This window comes from Xiphophorus couchianus, chromosome 1, assembly GCF_001444195.1.
Source record: "Xiphophorus couchianus chromosome 1, X_couchianus-1.0, whole genome shotgun sequence".
In the NCBI taxonomy this organism is placed as follows: Eukaryota; Metazoa; Chordata; class Actinopteri; order Cyprinodontiformes; family Poeciliidae; genus Xiphophorus; species Xiphophorus couchianus.
In genome coordinates this window covers 11,318,427-11,335,928 of record NC_040228.1, presented here as the reverse complement: position 1 = coordinate 11,335,928, position 17,502 = coordinate 11,318,427, and the positions used below count along the sequence as shown (strand labels likewise).

The window sequence follows — 17,502 nt, the reverse complement described above, 5'->3', positions numbered from 1 at the left end:
ACATTTTGTCAGGCTTACCTCAGAGCTGATGAATGAAGGACGCCTTCTGTGAAACCATCAGAGGGGAGCGCTCTCTTGACATTCTGTTAGAAAATGTGACCAATTTGCACGTTAGATATGTGAAAGCATCTGTTAACTTAAACAAAACACATATTTAAACGTTTTCAACAAAACTAAAAAAAATAAAATTACATTTTTCCTCATAACTGTTTCACAGTTAAGGACAGCCACTGTGGACCCGACGGTAAATGGTGTTTGAACTTCTCTACAATTTCAGAACAGGACAAAATAATAACAGGTCCACTCAAAATAAAATAAAAAAAAGTTGCCCATGTTTCTACCTCCATACTGTAGAATGACTCGGCGTTCCTCAGGGCACGCTCCAGGGACCTGACTTGATTGGAGAGCTTCATGGTTCTGTCCTGCAGCTGTTTGTTTTCCACCTCTAAGACATTAGCCCTTAAACAGATAAATCCCCACACTCAAAAACAAGTTATGAAATAACAAGACAATGGCACTAACATTTTTTAATGGCACTGATTAAAAATATTCTTTGTTCCTGGTACATCTAAGATGGATATTATTTGATTATTAATTAAGAGCTGACATTCGACAGGCTGAGATTTTGAATAACAAGGACATTACAAACAGATTTCTGATGAATAAATGATGACCATACATCTGGATACATTATTTCATCAAAGTATGCAAAAGTATTTTTTTGTAAAAAAAAAAAAAAAAAAAAAAGATTAAACATTCAGCACAAATGGCATAAAACAAACTTGGAAATAAAAGAAATACTAAAAAAAAAAGAAGAGCCTTCTCTGTCCAAGAACACCTGGTGAAACTTTAAATCCTGTGACCTTGTGACCTCAAACTTTTGCAAAACTGACTGGACAAATAAGACTTTTATTAAATATCATTTAAAGCTTTCACAAGTGCACAAAAGTGACTGGTCAGTTTTGGGTCTTACATTCAACAAAAAAAACCAACTGCTTCTGCAAACTCCTTTTGCAAATGTTTTTGTCAAAAGTAACTTTGATGAGATCTATGATACAGAGAGCCAGCCGGACAATAACTGAAACAAAAATAGCTTTCATGGAGAGAAGTTAGTCGCGCTGCGGTGACCCCTGCTGTTCAGGAGTAGTAATTGATTGAGCCACCTGTGCTGGACAGTGGAAGCCGTCCTCATGCCTTTGCTGCCCATGTCTTCTGCCTCACTTATCCTCCGCAGCAGCTCCCGCTTCTCCTCCAGCAGCTTCTCGTTTTCTAGCATCACTACGTTGATCCGCTCCTTCTCCTAGAAGCAGCGCGGGGCAGAGGGAACAAGACAAAAAAGCGTATCAAGACAAAGACATGTTGGAAAATATCAAACCTTTTAGAAGCAAACACTGAGCAGGAATGAAAACCTTGTAGGAGAGACTGGAGGCCAGCGCCAGATCGTTCTCCAGTTTCTGGATGGTAGAGTCTCTCTGTGCCGTTGCCTTCATGAAAATCTGCTTGGCCTGACACAGTTTGGTCTTGTGTTGGCTTTGCTTTTCGTTGTACTTCCTGGTCGTTGTAGTAGTGGAGAAGAAACACAAGAGCATCAAACACAGTGCACAAATCTGAAACGTATTCCCTCTAGTGGGATGACACCATTTTCAATACTGCTGTTTTGAAAAAAATTCGGAAAGTAGGCTTTGTTAAGGCAGAAAAGCTTTGCTGCTTTTCCAGCTTGTGAGGACTTCCCAGGAGTTATGCGCTTCAGTTTCTCATGAATGAACAAAATGTCCTGGACAACAAACTTTCTTCTTGCCACCTCAAGTAAAGCTCAGCATATTCAGGCCTTGGATTTCATAATCTTCGTCATCATACTAATATTGATAATGACCTGATGTGTGCATCTAGTTGGAGGAGGACCTGCTGCAGCTCCTCCTGTAGCCTCTCACACTCCTGCTGACTGGTAATCAGGTCTTCCTGCAGTTTGTGGTTTGACTTCTGGCTTGTTTTTACCTGAAGAGCAGCAAAAAAATGTTTTTTTTTTATATATATATATAAATACACTGAAATAAAAGGTTTAACACTTACTGAAGCAAAGTAACGTTGAAGCATTTCTCACCTCCTCTCTTGTCTTCTTGAGCTCAGCGTCCAGGATGGACAGCTGAGTGTCCAGCTGCTGGACGCGGTGGCTGAGCTCCATGTTTGTCCTGTTGAGGGAAGCTTCCTTCAGCCTAAGCGAGCGTACCTGCTGCTGCAGCTCCTCCTCCCGCTGCTCTAAAAGCTTTCTGGGAAAAAAAAAAAAAAAAAAGTTAGAGCAACTTGAAACGATGAGCCGGGCGAAAATAACATTGTGGTCCCACTCTGTGTCACCTGGTGATGTGGCCCTCCTGTTGCTGGGCCCTGAGGGCCGACAGAGAGTCAAACAGATCCCTGCTGTCCCTCTCCAGGCGGCTGCTCTCGCTGGCTCGAGCTTCCTCGACACGTAGCTGGTGCTGGGCGTTCTTTAGCTGCTGCTGGAGCTCCAACACCTGCAGAAAAAAAGAGAAATGACCTCCCAAACTTCTGAGCCATTTCAAAATGCATTCTGGGGAGTTTATAATCGAAGGTTGAATTCGCTTAAACACACAAACAAAATGTTGAAAAGATCAAATCCATCAGAAGGAGCAGAGCTTGTCTAAAGAAGGGACTGTCATCCTGCAGGTTCATGAGCCAGCAACACCGACCTTCTTGTCGGCAGCAATGAGCCGCGCCCTCTCGGCCTGCAACTCCTCCTGCAGGCCGGCGGTGGCGCTGCAGTTGGTGCTGCTGCGTATCAGCTGCAGCTCTAATTCTCGGACTTTTTGCTGCAGGCGTTCGCACTCGGCGTCTCGAGTTTGGAGTTTCTGCTCCACCTGTGCCAGCTTGGACTGGGCCTGCTTCAGTTCAGCGCCAAGCTGAAGAAACACGCGAGAGAACAGAGCCTTCAGAGGAGAGCAAGAACTTTCCTTTTCCATTGTGGTGTAGTTTAACATAACAAAGGAATAGACAAGAATGAGTAAAAACAAGAAGTTAATATCCAACAAAATCAAATTACAGTATAACCTTCGATTATAAAATGTTGAAAAGCTATCTCAGAATAATGAGAAGAATGTTTTTGTATTTTTCTTGCTTCTTGATGCACACAGTATACAGCCTGTTTCTTGGTACCGTTTCAGTTTTGCTCACTTACTGTGATTAGCAGTCACAGAAAGTAAAAGAGGCCAGCGAGAGTGACTAAGATGACGATTTGCCGGTGAGGAAATTCCAAATGTGATGAAACTGAACGCCAACCTTGAGTTTTTCCTGCTCCAGCAGAGTGTTGTGTCTCTTCAGATCCAGGCTTTTTTCCTTCTCGTAGCGCAGCTCCTTCTCGGCTGAGGTGAACAGGCTCTGGGCTCTCTGCACGTCTTGCTTCATCTGTTTCGCCTCCTCCGCCTTCTGGCCCAGCACCGAGTCTTGCAACTTAAGATGGGGAACAATAAAAATAAAAAATTTTGAGTTAGAAAGATCCAAAAAGTTAAACAGATGCAGAGGCCGTAAGCTAAAATAAACTCATGAATTATTCAACCAGTCAATGCTTTTTAAAGGTTTTGTCGGTTATAGTGGCCTTTATATTTAGAATCAGTGTTGCACCAAAAATTTGTTGTCTCTTTAATTTTTTGGAATCATTAACATTTTTAAAATTGATCAGTGCTGAGGGACTTTTTGTTAGATGCTACTGGTTTTCTCTAAGCCACTTTTCATCCAAGTAAGATGTTTGAGTGCTGATCTCCTTAGGTCAGTAAATGCCTGGAAAAGAAAAGTGCGTCAGCTGATTTGTGCCGATCTTTACGAACATTTATTGATTTATTTTTTTTGTCAAGCTCCAACTACAGAAATACAAAATGGTATATGATGTAATATATAGGATATATAGGATATATCCATATTCTATGAGATATAATATGGAGGTACGCATGTTGTGAGCATGTGTACCTTAATATGTGCCTGGGCTTCACTAATCTGAGCCTGAAGAGCCATTTGGTGCTGAGAGGCCAGCTGCCGCTCCTCCTCCAGCTTATCCTCCAGGTCGTTTATTTCCTTCTTCAAAGATGAAAGCTACCAACATAAAACGGAGAGACATAGAAGCAGCTGGAACAAGATATTTACGCACCCTTCATAAAAAGGCAAAACAAAAATATTTTCTCACGATAAATCAGACTAAACATGACTTGTTTAAGGTCAGCAGAGACTACCAAAAATATTTATATTTTCTAAACAAAAGAATGACATTCTTTAAAATAAGAAGTCTGCAAACATATCCTAAGTATTTGGTAGAACTGTTTTGATTTGAGTCAAGACATTTGAGGTATCCCTCTACAAGCTTCTCAATGTAGCTTGCTGGAATATTGGCCCATTCCTCCTGACAGAGCTGGTGTAACCGAGTCGTTTGTTGACCTTAAAGTACTTAGTAACAAATTTGTAAAAACCCATTTGTACCCCAAGAAAGCAGTTTATCTGAGACTCGCCTAAAATACACGAATAGGTATATAATTTAACTCAAATGTTGTAAATTAACTAACATAATCCTAAGTGTGGAAGTTTATTTATTATCTGGGCTTTTCTAAAATGTTTTAAGGAGTAAAGGGTGTATGTAAATATTTGATTTCAATGAAAAACCTGAAGAGGAAATGTGCTTTCTTCTCGACTTGATTTACTAAGCAGTGAAGCCGGTCTTCTCTACATTTAGATGATGTAAGAAGATTTACAGCTGCAAACTGAATTACCTGATCCAAACCTCCAACCTTTACTTTCTCTACCGAATCAGACCCAGATCCTGCGCTAGCTGTGTCCATTTCGGCCTTCTGGCTGCGACGAAGTGCCTCCTTTGCAGAGGTCAGCTGCTCTTGATGCCACTGAAGCTGCTTATTGAGCCGCTGGACCTCCAACTCCACTCTCTCTCTTTTCCCTTCAGCCTCAAGCTTCAGATGAACCGCGCCGCTCAGCTCCGCCTGGAGCTCAGCCGTCTTCTGGCGTTCAGAGGTCATCTCCTCCCTGAAAAATATGCATATGTATGCAAACCTAGTAAGCGCCAATATCACCTCTTATCTTTCCGCTGGCTATGACAAAAAATTGATTAAGGTACTATTTGCAGCAGGGCTATAGCTCCTGCCCAGACACAGCTATTTTCAATTCAAATGCTTCAGTTGTACCATACAGTTACGAGCTGATGACGTATGTATTCTTGAGCTTCCTACCTCAGACTGTCATGTGAAGACTGCAGGCTGCTGAGCTCGACGTTAAGGCTGTCGACCTGCTTCTGCGTCTGATCAGCCTGGAGTCTGTTTTCCATAATTTTTCCCTGAGTCTGGTTACTGTCCTTGTAGCGCTCCAGCTGACTCTGGAGTCTGCTGTGGGCGCGCTCCATCTGGGCCACCTGAAAGGGTCAGAAATATCAAGATGAGAGGCGGCGTAAACTCTCACTCACGTAAACGACCATGTGAAATAATCACGCCACACACTTTATGCATTTCAACTTAAATGCAACAAAGAACAGGTAAAAGGTTTTAGTTTCCTGATGTGGAAAGCCCCTAATGCAAGACTTGCAAAATAATGACTCAGGTTAAATGAATAGAAATGAACATTACAATTTTATACAGATCTTAATGGTAAAAAAAACCCAATCTAAACAATTTTCTACTTCACGATGATGTGCTACTTTATGTTGGTCTATAAAATGAAAGAGTAAGTTAACAGAACTAGGAAATGTCAAAGGAATCTATTAAGGCATTTACGCAAAACCAGAGTCCTTTTTATTTCCATTTCAAACCCAGGCAGCGAGCAAACCTTTTCTTCTAGAACGGCCTTCTCTCCCTTGACCTGGGTCAGACTTTTGATGAGCGTTTTCCCCTGCTGGCATTCGGTCTGAAGACCGCTGACCTCGAGTCTCAGTTTCTTCAGCTCTCGCTCACCTATCTGCAAAGCCTGTAGCGTGGGGGAAAAAAACGGAGAAATAAAAACCGAGCTGGTTTGCAAAAGGCAGTTGGAAAAAGATTTGTTCATATCTGTAGGTAAGACAGAAGTTCCTATTAGTAACCTTAAACAGCCTAGTACCAAATGCAATATAAAATTTTTTTTTTACTTATGAGCTGATTTTCAGAAGGTTATGCAGCTGTTGAGTGACTGTTTGGTCTCGCAGACGGCATGTGTGAGATCTTTACCTCTTTATCTTTCTTGAGGGCAGCCTGAGCAGCAGTAAGATCCAACTCCAGCTGTTTCCTCCACTCCTTCTCCTCAGTCAGTCGGGCCTCCAGCAGGGACATTCTCTCCTGGGAGCTGTCCCTCAGGTGCTTTATACACAGGGGAGATCAATGTGCATGGCTGATTGGTTGATGTTAAATTTCCAAAAATATCACAACCCCAGTTTGTCACCAACTTTGAGGTAGTCTGCTGTGTCACTGCATAATAAGAAAAGTAAATTCTTACGACGTGCAGGTAGGACTCGCTGGCCTTCACCTCGTCGCCATTTTTTGGCGCTTTTTCCTGAGCGTCGTGCTTTCTCAGCTCCGCCTCCAGGTTTCTAATCTACATGGTTAAATTCAGAGATTAGAGGGTTTTAGTGGGACACATTTATTTCCCCTTCAAGCTTTCATTTATTTTAACGTCACCAACTACTTTTCCTAAAATACATCACATATAAATCTGATAGTAAAGTAATTAAATGCATCATTTCTTTTTAAGGCTCCAACTAATGATCTTACTTATCAATCAGTCAAATAAAAAAACTGGCACATTGTGCAGAGTTTTCATTTAACCCCTCAAGTCTGGTTTATGCAAATTAGAGATACACTAAAAGATGAAAATCAACAAAAAAATTCAGTTAGTTTTTAAATAAGAAAATGAACATGTTATTGCTTAAAATGCAACAACACCATGGAATTCCTTTAGTTAATTTAGCAATGCTAAAACTACTTCAGGAACTTTGAGTAAAACATATTTACAAAATGTTTTCATCTTAAATGCAAAAAATATATATGTATATTTACTTTTTTTGTACAGTTTTGGCTAAAATACTGCTCTGAATATGTAGCTTTTTCAGCAAATGGCCTTTTTTTTTTTTACCCCTCCAGGGGGTCTTTTTGTGGGCTCCAGTGTCCCTTTTTACGAAAGTAGGCTGACAGGAATGGGGAAGGAGAGGAGGGAAGACATGCGGCAAATGTCGTCGGGTCCGGGAGTCGAACCCGCGACGGCCGCGTCGAGGACTCAAGGCCTCCAAATATGGGTCGCGCTAACCATTACGCCACCACGGCACGCCCAGCAAATTGCCTTTTATCTTTGTTCTGTACACGTCAGTTAACAATTAATTGATTACTAAATTGGCTGACGACTACTTCGATAATCGATCCTTCTCAATTAATCCAATTAATCGTTTATTTCTTCCTGTTAAATATTAAATGCTGTTACAGACGAATCCAGCTCTTTCCCCGTACTCTTCTGTGCAGCCCCTCCACCTCTCCCTCATGGCGATGCCTCTCCTCCTTGCTGGAGTTCTGGGTCTCCCCCAGCAGGGCCTCCAGCTCCTCATTCCTCTCCTCCAGCTCCTCCTGCTCCTTGCGTAGCCTCTGGAGTTGCCGCTGCAGCTCTCTTGCCTGCATAAGTCCGTCTTCCACCGCTTCCTGACACCTAACGGGGAATAATGGCGACAAAGGCCTATTTGAGCCTTGAAGAAGGAAATGTTGTCATCTTCCATGAGTTTATATCGTTACCGTTTATGAATCTGATCCTTCTCTTGGGCTGACACAGCAGAGAGACAGTTTTCAGATTCAGTACCTTTGTTCTTCAAGTCTTCTTTTTCTGTATTAGGTTTTGTCATCTGGACAAAAACAAAACAAAAAAAAAAACTTAACTACAGGAAGACTCTTTGCATTTTCATTTATAGAAATGGGAAAAAACACTCTTCATATTTACCTGATCCAGAAGATTTTTCTTCTCAGACTCAATGACATGTACTCTTTCCCTGAGAGCTCTGTTCTCTGCATCCAGTCTGTCATTTTGCTCTTTGGCTCGCTGCAGCTTCATCATATCTGCAAAAAGATTGTTGACCTTTTTCACTTTGGAAGTTTTGCTTTCCCATTTTAAAAGCCAGGCTGCAGTTCTTTAAAAGGCCACTGGGGGGTGAGCTCAAAACCCAGCCAATTTTCTGCCTGTGATCATCTTAAAAAAGAGTTGAGGCCAGGATTCAAACCCTGGTCCTTCTTGCAAGGCAACAGTGCCAGGCTGTGCTACTGTGAAAGCCATCCCAACTTCCACTGTACAACAAAATAACATAAAAACATAGTCTCAGTGCATCACAGATTAATAAAGCTTTAACACTGTTTTATATTACGGATTACTATACAGGTAATCAGTGAACACCCACGATTTTTGGAGTAGAATTTTTTTGGTGGATAAAAATTTCACCACTTCTGTCTGCTAAATTTTCCAAACGGTCAAATAAAGTTCATTCACGCCATGCCGTCTCACCATTGTGTTTCATTTTGTCCACTTCCTTCCTCAGGTACTCAACTTCCTGGACTGTCCCCTCAAGCTCAGATCCTACAATTGGAAGAACATCCACATTACTTAGAAGCTTACTAAGAATGTTTTTCCGATATTATCTTTGCATGCTGCCAAAAATATATATAAGAAATACAAATTTAAATTAAAAAAAATACACACAAATGCATGCACCTTAAAAGGTGGGAAGCAGAAAGTTGTGCAGCTTCTGGTTCGGTGTGATAATAATTCTGAAAACTAAAAATACATTTGTGATTACTCAGTGAATGTGTCTTCGACATACCACATGGGTCTTGGTTGTTGTTCTTAGCCGCATCAAGCTCACTGTTGAGTCTGCGAATGTCTTGGTGAGCCATGGCCAGCCTCCTGGACGCCTCCTCCAGGTCCCGCTCCAGCCGCTGCCGCTCAGTTCGCTCCCTGGTGATCTCCTCGCTGTGGGCCTGTCGCAAAATGATCAAGTTTAGGACGGCCAGTGTGGAAGGAGAACAGCAAGAAAGTGGACTGGTAGTTAGACCGGAGACATAGCATGCAGCTGTGAGAATCATGCACTTTCAGTCTGAGATCCGTTATCACTGCAGACCTGTAGCGAGCAAGGGGAGGTAGTCGATTCAGCATTCTCCTGCTCAGAGGACCAAAAAGGTTTCCTTGCTATCAGTGGGTTTGTGATAAAATTAAAATACTGTTAATGTTTTTTTTTCTTTTTTTCATTTGAGAACCATATTAGAAAGAAAGACAAAATGCAAAGCTGGCACAGGGACATCCAACGCCTTGCAAAAGCATTCATGCTGTTAAACCTTTACATATTTTGTCACATAACAACCACAAACTACTACATATTTATTCGGATATTATATGACAGATCAAAACAAAGTAAAACATAATTGTGAAGTGAAAGGAATATGAGGCTTTATTTATATCATAAGTGCTATTTTTTCTCAATTTGTTGCATAAATCTATTCAAATTTTGTTTTCGTAATTAGAGTTGCACAATATATCAAATAGTAATAATCACTGTAAAATCAACATGTGCAAAGTTGCAATTAGAAATTACTAATTGGTTGCAATATTTGTTAGGCTATTCTAATTTAATTGCAATGAAGTAAAATTTTGCTTTCGACTTTCGCTGTCCTTAACTATTGAGTGATGGAGAACCTGAAGCTCAGAAAAAGGGCGGGGACACAATGATGATGGAAAAGAAAGACAGTAGTAAGGAAAATGTGGCTCAGTCATAGCAAACATAATAATATCAAAACATTTGGCTTCCAAAAATTACAGAGCCCTAGTTGTAATGTAAGACAATGTAGATAATTCATGAATACTTTTGCAAAGCGCTGTAACATGCAGCGTAGAGCCGTCCCGCAATGAGTCGGGTGTCATGTGGACGAGGAAGTTTAGTTCCTAATCTTTGGACAACCAAACCGCATCAGCTGGTATGCTTCGCAGCATTCATGCGGATAATATCAAAACACGTCCAAACGCTTGTGCGAAATATTTTAAAAACAAATCTCTGTTAAACACCCCAGTGTCGGCCCTCCTGTTGGCCTTCGTCACAACACCAGCGTTAGTTAGAAGGATTAGTATGAGCTGCGAAGTAGAAACCTACAGGGCTCATATTGTGTTTGCTCTGAGCAGACCTGCGCAGGCCAAACAGCTTCTTCCACGGACTCTGGGATGAACACTGCTGGCGAAACAAAAAGCCAATGTCCACATGGTGATCGAACTCTTCTGCGCATTCGCTGAAAAACATAAATAAATGGACTATTCTTTCCTCCAGACTTTAAGGAAGAACTTAAGATGACCTCACCTTCGTCATGTGATCTATGGTCTTGCTCATGTCCTCCCTCTGCTGCCTGAGACTCTCTCCCTTTATTTGGATGTGCTCCTGTTAAAATGATGCACACAGATGGAAACTGCATGTGAATGAGGCAGCTACATGTTACACTGATATAAATTTATATTTTAGAATTGAGATTATGTTTGTTGATACAGGCAAAACTCCCTGGATCAGCTTTCCAATCTATTCCTTGACACTCTGTAGTAATTTTCAATGTTAGTGGTACCACTTCAAATATAATTTCTCTGTTAGACTCTCACCCCATGGTCGCTGTTGGTAACGGCGAGGGTATGACTTTCCAGCTTCCCCTCGGCAGCCTCCAGCCTTTCCAGCAGAGTGGCCCTCTCCACCAGTAGATAAGCCACCTGCTCACTGGGGCTACTCAAGCCGATCTCCCCCAGGTCTTCCTGTGACAACATCTCCGCCATCTCCTTGCTCTGGATCTCTAAAAAGAAACAATGACTCCTTCGCGTCTTACTGAAAAACGACACTTCACCGAAATAACGCACTGCAATTAGCATAAACACGAGAAAATGTTTCACTGAGGGAGAATAAATTTATAGATGTTCTTTGAAGTTGTTTAAGATGTGGTCGCCAGATGATTGTTTAAAATGTCCAAGTATTTCAAAGAGCTAATAAGTGATCTTTACTGTACTGGATAGCATAGCATAACAGTGAGCATGAGATTCTTATCCACATAATCACCCTTTGTTGACCTGGAGTGTTAGTCATTAAAACTAAAGCACCCAGTTTTAGTTAAAGTTTAGCAAATCCTCACATTTATGTTTATCCTGGCAGAACAGAAACATATTTTATTTCTGGAAATATTGCATTTTTCAGCGTAAGGATCGAAGTGACTGATTAAAATGCTCTAAAGTTTCTACACATCCTTAACAGGGATGCCAATAAATAATGAGGATGCTATATGAATGCAAAAACTATAGACAGTAACAGCTTTATTGAGATCACCTTGTTGATGTTTGATTTGGTGAAGCTCATGTCGCAAGTCTTCATTGTCTCTCTCATACTCTGCAGTCAGACACTCGCGCTCTTCCAGCAGCGCTCGAATGTGAGCTACGTAGCTCTCCACCTGAGTCAAGCAAAATACAATTCTTAAACTAATTCAAGTAAAACCAGCAATCCACTAAACCTAATATGAAGTTTGCTACAGCTGGTAAACAAAGGCAACCCTGGACTACTTCACCTCCTTCATTTCATTGGCCTGCTGCGTACGTAAGGCCTGCAGCTCCTTTGAGACTGACTGAAGCATTGCCTCGGCGTTGAGCAGCTGCCGCCATAGATGCTGCTGCCGCTCCTCCGCTCCGGCCTCTGGAGGCAAGCCGTCGTCCTGAAGCCTCTTGGTAACCTGGTCCAGCTCCGTCAAGAACTAAAGAGAAAGAGGAGGAAAATAAATGATTTATTAACACGCAAGAGATCAAAACCATGTATTATGACTTGCTAAACCACAATTTGCATGAAGAAACTTGCTCAGCAAAACGGATCTTTTTGCATGCTCAGACTACGACGATGGGAACTCGGCGCCAAACACCTGTTCCAGAATTTGGTAACTTGAGCGGAAGCCGTGCAGTATTTGGAATGCTAAAGGAGTTGTTACAGCTCCAACAACATGCACCACATTGTCACAGGCAAAGTATCGAGTCTCACATGCCACCAGCTGGTCTATGTTCATCTGGAACAAATGGCTGAAAGACTGCAAATTGAGAGCGCCCTTCTAATGCTGACAAATGTTAGGTGCTGATGCAAGTTGCGTTCCTTCCATCGAGATTGTATGACAAAAATTTCAATTTTTCTTTCTTCTATGTGCAATACGTTCAAATTATACTGAAGAAATACTGCCAGCAAATACACTAGCCAATGGGGAAGAAAATGTAGATTAGAAAAGCTTTTAACGTGATGTCACTCTGCAGAGAGAAAGGGTTTCCACAGAAGAGCAACACTTTATAGAGAAAGTAACCTTTATCCGTCAGAAGCAAAGTTACCTCTCCATGATCCATCAACATTGACTTTGGTGAAGCCATTTCCTCAGCTGAGAAAAATACTTATTTTAAGCTGCAGCTGTTCCTACGTGGTGTCCCATTTTGTGGCAATGAAGAGCAGAACCTCAAGCCCCATCAGTCCCATTGTCGCTGCAATCCATGAGTACTAGCAGCTCTGTAAAAGATAACATTTCTCAGAACCATTTGGCTAAGTAGTGACAAAACCTGTAGTAACAACCTCAGGCACTGCCTACATCAGCTGCAGTTTGACAGCTGACTACACTGTATCACCTGAAGCTATGCAAAACTTCAGCCTGATCATCTATGTATGATCTGCTTCTCTTATCATTAAGCTTTTGATATAAATAGCAACGATTACAGCTCAAGCAGCTTGCAAGTGCAAGTTTAAATGGAATTTCTAGCAGGAAAACATTGTGTATGTTTTGTTTGGAAAGTGATCAATAGTTTCTAAGAGAAAGCTGAAATACCTCAGTTCTGAAAGATCCTTCGGTTGTTATGGCTTTCTTCTCAAAATGTCTGACACCGAAGGAGGAGCAAACTATGTTTTCAGTAGAAGCACAGCGTCTTCCGAGCTTTTTAGAAAGACTCGCTGCGTATTGAAGCATAACCAAGAATCGGTTCGTGTGACATTGCACGAATGAGCGGGTTTTTACGCTAGAACGCCGTGGTAGTAAAGTTACCGAAGTTATTAGGCTGCATACAAAGATAGCGCTGGCGCTAACGGTCCCGCAGCTTATTCCAGAGGCTGGTTGTTGGCTACTGATTAAAGTTTAAATGTTATTACTGGCGAATTTTATCCACGAAACTGTCTGGTTCTGTGCTCCGGGAAGTCATACAGCAGACCATAGTTTACGTTTTACTCACCTCGGGCTAAAAGGGATGAGAAAACCCAGCGCCTTGGACAGGCATGGCGGACTACACTAGCTTCTACTAGCACCTAGGCAACGGACCGTACCAAGATGGAGGGGAGAGTTCACCAACCGTTAGACATAGGTAATACGGTAAAATCAGACACACTTTGACAAAGCTATTCAACCTATATTGTGTCTTGACATGACCGCTGTCAAATTCAGATTTTATTTAATGTCTTTAGTAATAATTCACCTCGCTATCTCCGTAGTTCATGAATGTAAACACTAGGTGGCGACAAAACAGTTCTGAAGGGCGCGGCGATGGCGGAAAAGTAAATCGCGTGACCCATATATGGAGTAGTCGACGCGGCTGTCACAGGCCTGTCGACATTTGTCGCATGTCTTTCCCTCTTTCTCTCACGAACCGTTTTCCTGTCTGATCATTGTCAAATAAAGGCCACTACAGCCGGGAAAAAAATAAAAATAAATAAAATAAATAAACTGTAACGACACCCAGATACAACTTTTAAAAATATTTTTATATTTCTAGTCAAGTTAAAGTAGATAGTAGCCATCCAAGAAATGTTTCAAATAACAGTACAAAAGTATTTTGGTGAGAATCAAAGTATCTGATTCAATATTTCAAAATGACATTATCAGATAGACAAAGATAAAATTGTGCGAATTCTGATGTTTTAAAGACTAAAGAACTAAACTAAACTAAACTAAACTAAAGAACGTTATTTGGAACAATTGAACCTGCACCTCAGACATCAAAGTGTGGAAATAAATTGGTCTTTTAACGTACAGTGACACCAAACTACTTAAACTTCATTGCCGACCAAGGTTTAAAATCTATGTAAACTTCTAAACTGAACGAAAGTTTAAGCAATTATCTGAAATATTATGTCTCTCATTATTCTGTAAAATAGAAATAGTTTGCTTAACTTGCCCAAATAAGGCAAAGTCTGGTCCTATGCATTGTCAAATAGTGAGGCGGAAAAAAATATTTTTGTCTTTCATGCAGTGAATGTAAATATCTGTGTTCATAAGGATGTGTAAATAGATTTTTTTTATATGTGTTCTTTTTAATGTTTTGGTCTTATCATGACTAACCTGACTTCATTGTGCTAGGTGCAAGTTCTGAACCTAAAGCACCAAAGATCAACTACATCTTTGACCTCCTTTTTAGAAGGAGATAGTTAAAATGTTTATGCTGAAGGTACAAGACATTACAAGACAAGAAATGTAAAAATCACCAAAATGATCTGCACCCAGAGTAAGCTGAAATATTTGACAAACCACATCAAGGAATTTCTAGACACGTTTATATTGTTTTTAGCTTCTTTATACTGTTCCATGAACTACCAGTAATTTGGGAGACTTAAATACTCTGAGAAACGCTAAAATGTGAACAATGTCACAGCTATATGTTGCATGTGATGAATGGAAAAAGAAATGTGAAACACTCACTATGTAAGAGTGCACTTCTAGAAGACTGTTTACAGAGAGGCGTTAGTTTCATGTGGTTTCACATGCCTCCGCTGCTGATGGGTGGGTCTCATCTGAGACCTTTTTGCATGATGATGCACTGACCGATGCCGAGGCAGAGCAGAAGGGAACTCTGTTCTCCACAGAGGAAATGGGCGTTCTCCTTGGACATTTTGGAGTGGAGAGCCTGCAAACAGTAAATAAATAAAGGGGGTGTGGCGGAGCTGGAAAAAGAGTGTTGACCACCAAAGCGGGCACAGGGTCGCTAAGTACAGGAGCTGCTCCCGAGTTGTTGAGATCTGATTGAGGAGAACGAGAAATATCCAGGGTAGGAAGATAGTTTCCTAACTTTTCAAATTTTGTCACTTAATATATCCAAGTGCTGCTTTCTAACATGACTAAGCTTAAAGACAAAACTGAAGCATTTATTGACTCTTAACTTATTATTTATTTAAAATTTAAAGATTTTTTTTTTTTTTTTTGCTCCTTCTATTAGCAACCTACTCAAGCGTTTTATGTACTGTCCTTCTTATTAATGTTTTAAATTCCACAACCAAATCCAAAACCAATTTCTAACCAAAAGACAACAGGCTCAACTGTCATTTTCATATGATTGATGGGATCTAACATAATAACATAATTTTACAGTAATTTTGTCTCCACCGCCCACACAAACAGGCCGCTCCTACAGATATAGATCTTCACAGACAATTTCATCAGGTTCTTATTTTACTTTGCGTTCTGTTCTGTTTCCTTTTGTCTGACTGTATGTCGCTTTGTTCTATCAGAAGCTACAACTACCACCACTACAGCTATTACAGACTAAACATTGGCTGTAATAGCATGTATAAAATGTCAGAGTTAAATTTGTTAGGGAAAACATGTTTTTTTACTTCTGTTTTAATTCCTACTGTATACAGTGCTGTGAAAATGAGATTGCCCAGTCAAGCAGTAGTTCTGTCTTTGCTCTTTTGTCACACTTAGAATATCAAAACATTTTAACAGCAGACAAAGATAACCAGAATAAACAGAAGACAGTTTTCAAATGTCTTTTGAATGCCTTTGGTTTTTGCAAAAATAGTCAAAGTCTGGACTTAAATCTGAATGAGATTCTGTTGTATGACCTGTTTAAAGTGCATGAATGACCTGTGGCTGGATTAAGATCATTCTATAGAAAAGGATGGACCAGTGTAAAATTTCCCAGAAAAGCTGAATGGCAGTTGTTGCCCAGGTTATGCTTATGAGCTAATTATTTTTCCACTAGGGCTAGCTTCCTTTTATTTTCCCCATTATGACTTGAAAGCTGCATTTAGTGTTATGCAGGGTACCTTTTCCTGACATTGAAATTAATTTGATCATTTGTTTAAACAAAAAGTAAAAATAAAAGTAGTTGAGGCCTGTAAGAGGGCCTATATATATATTTACAACTTTTTACAGCCTTATTGTGAGTTTGACTGGGGTTCCTTATCCAAAATAATAAAAATATGGTTTCCTTCTCTTTCAGACAGGGTTTTGAAGATGGCCTACTTGCTCATTTTTGTTACCACGCTGCATCTCATCACACTAGCAATGCTATTCATTGCAACCATGGAAAAGGTAATACTCATGTTTATGAGAACATATTTTTTTAAGGACTTATCTAACCATATGCATTGTGTTTTATTTTCTTTAAAAGACCTGGTGGGCGTGGGATTCCACAGAAACATCAGACCTTTGGTACAACTGTAGGTTGGACAACTCCACAGGAACTCAGGTGTGTGAAACCATCAAAGAAACAGGTAGGCCTTTAAAAAAGAAATTTACCTGATTTGTAACATTTAAGAGGTAAAACCCAGGGAATCATTAGTATTTAAAAATTTTGTTCTTCTTCTTTAGAATGGCTTCAGGCTGTACAGGTCCTCATGGTCATCTCAGTCGTCTTTTCCTCAGTCTCCTTCTTGGTCTTCTTAGGCCAGCTATTCACTATGTTGAAGGGCGGACTCTTCTACTTCACAGGACTGTGTCAAGTCTTTGCAGGTAAACCTTAGATGATCTGGGAAACATGTGAAATTGCATCTTATTCCAGATACTGTACATCTTAACAATCCAATTAAGGCTTGTGATTTTTTTTTCTGCCCGTTTGTAAAACATTATCAATATGGAGTTTTGTGCAACTACTACTGAAGACATGAGTATAGTAATGGTATAGCAGACCGGCACAGAATTTGTGGACTTCTGCTAGACGTTAATTTATGCGCCTCAGCTGTTTTTTGTGTTTTATAAGCTGTCTAAGCTTTTGTTCCTAACAATTGTTTTGTCTGTTTGTTTGTTATAAGGTCTGACAGTCTTTTCTGCTGCACTAATCTACACTCTTCACAAAAAGGAAATCCTCCTGGACTCAAAAAATCTGACTTCAGGGAACTTTGGATACTGTTTTATCTTGGCATGGGTGTGTGTCCCTTTGTTGTTGTGTAGTGGGATTATGTATGTCCACCTGCGTAAGAAAGAATGACCAGACGAAGAAAATCTAAGTCAGCAGCTTTAAGGTTCACAAAATTGACTGAATTTCGGGAATGCTACTTTTGAAAAAGCAAAATGTATAACATAACCTTAGCTAATGTGATAATTTTATCTGTTTATATATATTTGACAGAACCATCTATCCTAATCGGTGAGTTCTAGATTAATAAGACTCATCTGATTTAATAGAACATTATATGTTTTTGTGTAACATTTTTCCCTCAAATCTTGTATGCAATTTGTAGCATCTTCTAATAAATATCGCAAAAAGACT

General features: G+C 40.4%; 2 protein-coding genes across 10 annotated transcripts in view; one reads left to right on the top strand and one right to left on the bottom strand.

The window, feature by feature from the left end:
• The window catches only part of ccdc30 (coiled-coil domain containing 30), a 17,490-nt gene extending 4,116 nt beyond the window's left edge, over window positions 1-13,374 (bottom strand). For 2 of the 7 annotated variants that reach the window (XM_028011898.1, XM_028012077.1), the window contains exons 1-27: window positions 13,252-13,374; window positions 12,370-12,541; window positions 11,574-11,756; window positions 11,339-11,459; window positions 10,630-10,814; window positions 10,340-10,417; window positions 10,170-10,271; window positions 8,819-8,975; window positions 8,503-8,574; window positions 7,948-8,063; window positions 7,746-7,852; window positions 7,470-7,662; window positions 6,466-6,564; window positions 6,201-6,329; window positions 5,827-5,964; window positions 5,238-5,416; window positions 4,767-5,034; window positions 3,976-4,098; window positions 3,292-3,462; window positions 2,706-2,915; window positions 2,353-2,510; window positions 2,102-2,267; window positions 1,874-1,995; window positions 1,410-1,551; window positions 1,164-1,300; window positions 342-459; window positions 19-83 (exon numbers count right to left, since the gene is read on the bottom strand). In XM_028011898.1, the coding sequence (XP_027867699.1) occupies window positions 19-83; window positions 342-459; window positions 1,164-1,300; window positions 1,410-1,551; window positions 1,874-1,995; window positions 2,102-2,267; window positions 2,353-2,510; window positions 2,706-2,915; window positions 3,292-3,462; window positions 3,976-4,098; window positions 4,767-5,034; window positions 5,238-5,416; window positions 5,827-5,964; window positions 6,201-6,329; window positions 6,466-6,564; window positions 7,470-7,662; window positions 7,746-7,852; window positions 7,948-8,063; window positions 8,503-8,574; window positions 8,819-8,975; window positions 10,170-10,271; window positions 10,340-10,417; window positions 10,630-10,814; window positions 11,339-11,459; window positions 11,574-11,756; window positions 12,370-12,408 (3,578 nt within the window). In that variant the 5' untranslated portion in view covers window positions 12,409-12,541; window positions 13,252-13,374. Of the gene's footprint in view, window positions 1-18; window positions 84-341; window positions 460-1,163; window positions 1,301-1,409; window positions 1,552-1,873; window positions 1,996-2,101; window positions 2,268-2,352; window positions 2,511-2,705; window positions 2,916-3,291; window positions 3,463-3,975; window positions 4,099-4,766; window positions 5,035-5,237; window positions 5,417-5,826; window positions 5,965-6,200; window positions 6,330-6,465; window positions 6,565-7,469; window positions 7,663-7,745; window positions 7,853-7,947; window positions 8,064-8,502; window positions 8,575-8,818; window positions 8,976-10,138; window positions 10,272-10,339; window positions 10,418-10,629; window positions 10,815-11,338; window positions 11,460-11,573; window positions 11,757-12,369; window positions 12,542-12,854; window positions 13,225-13,251 lie in introns of those variants that run through there. The other 5 variants (XM_028012029.1, XM_028012050.1, XM_028011975.1 and 2 more) reach the window with 5 other exon arrangements.
• Window positions 13,245-17,502, top strand: emp3b (epithelial membrane protein 3b (MAM blood group)). Of its 3 annotated transcripts, none has more exons than XM_028012114.1 (5): window positions 13,245-13,380; window positions 16,234-16,325; window positions 16,405-16,507; window positions 16,605-16,745; window positions 17,045-17,502. In XM_028012114.1, exons 1-5 carry the CDS (start codon window positions 13,347-13,349, stop codon window positions 17,218-17,220), a joined length of 546 nt encoding a protein of 181 aa, XP_027867915.1. In that variant the 5' UTR covers window positions 13,245-13,346; the 3' UTR covers window positions 17,221-17,502. The 3 variants fall into 3 exon arrangements, with proteins under 3 accessions (XP_027867915.1, XP_027867931.1, XP_027867923.1); XM_028012130.1 differs by lacking the exon at window positions 13,245-13,380 and adding an exon at window positions 14,892-15,057 and having other exon boundaries at window positions 16,238-16,325; XM_028012122.1 differs by lacking the exon at window positions 13,245-13,380 and adding an exon at window positions 14,894-15,057.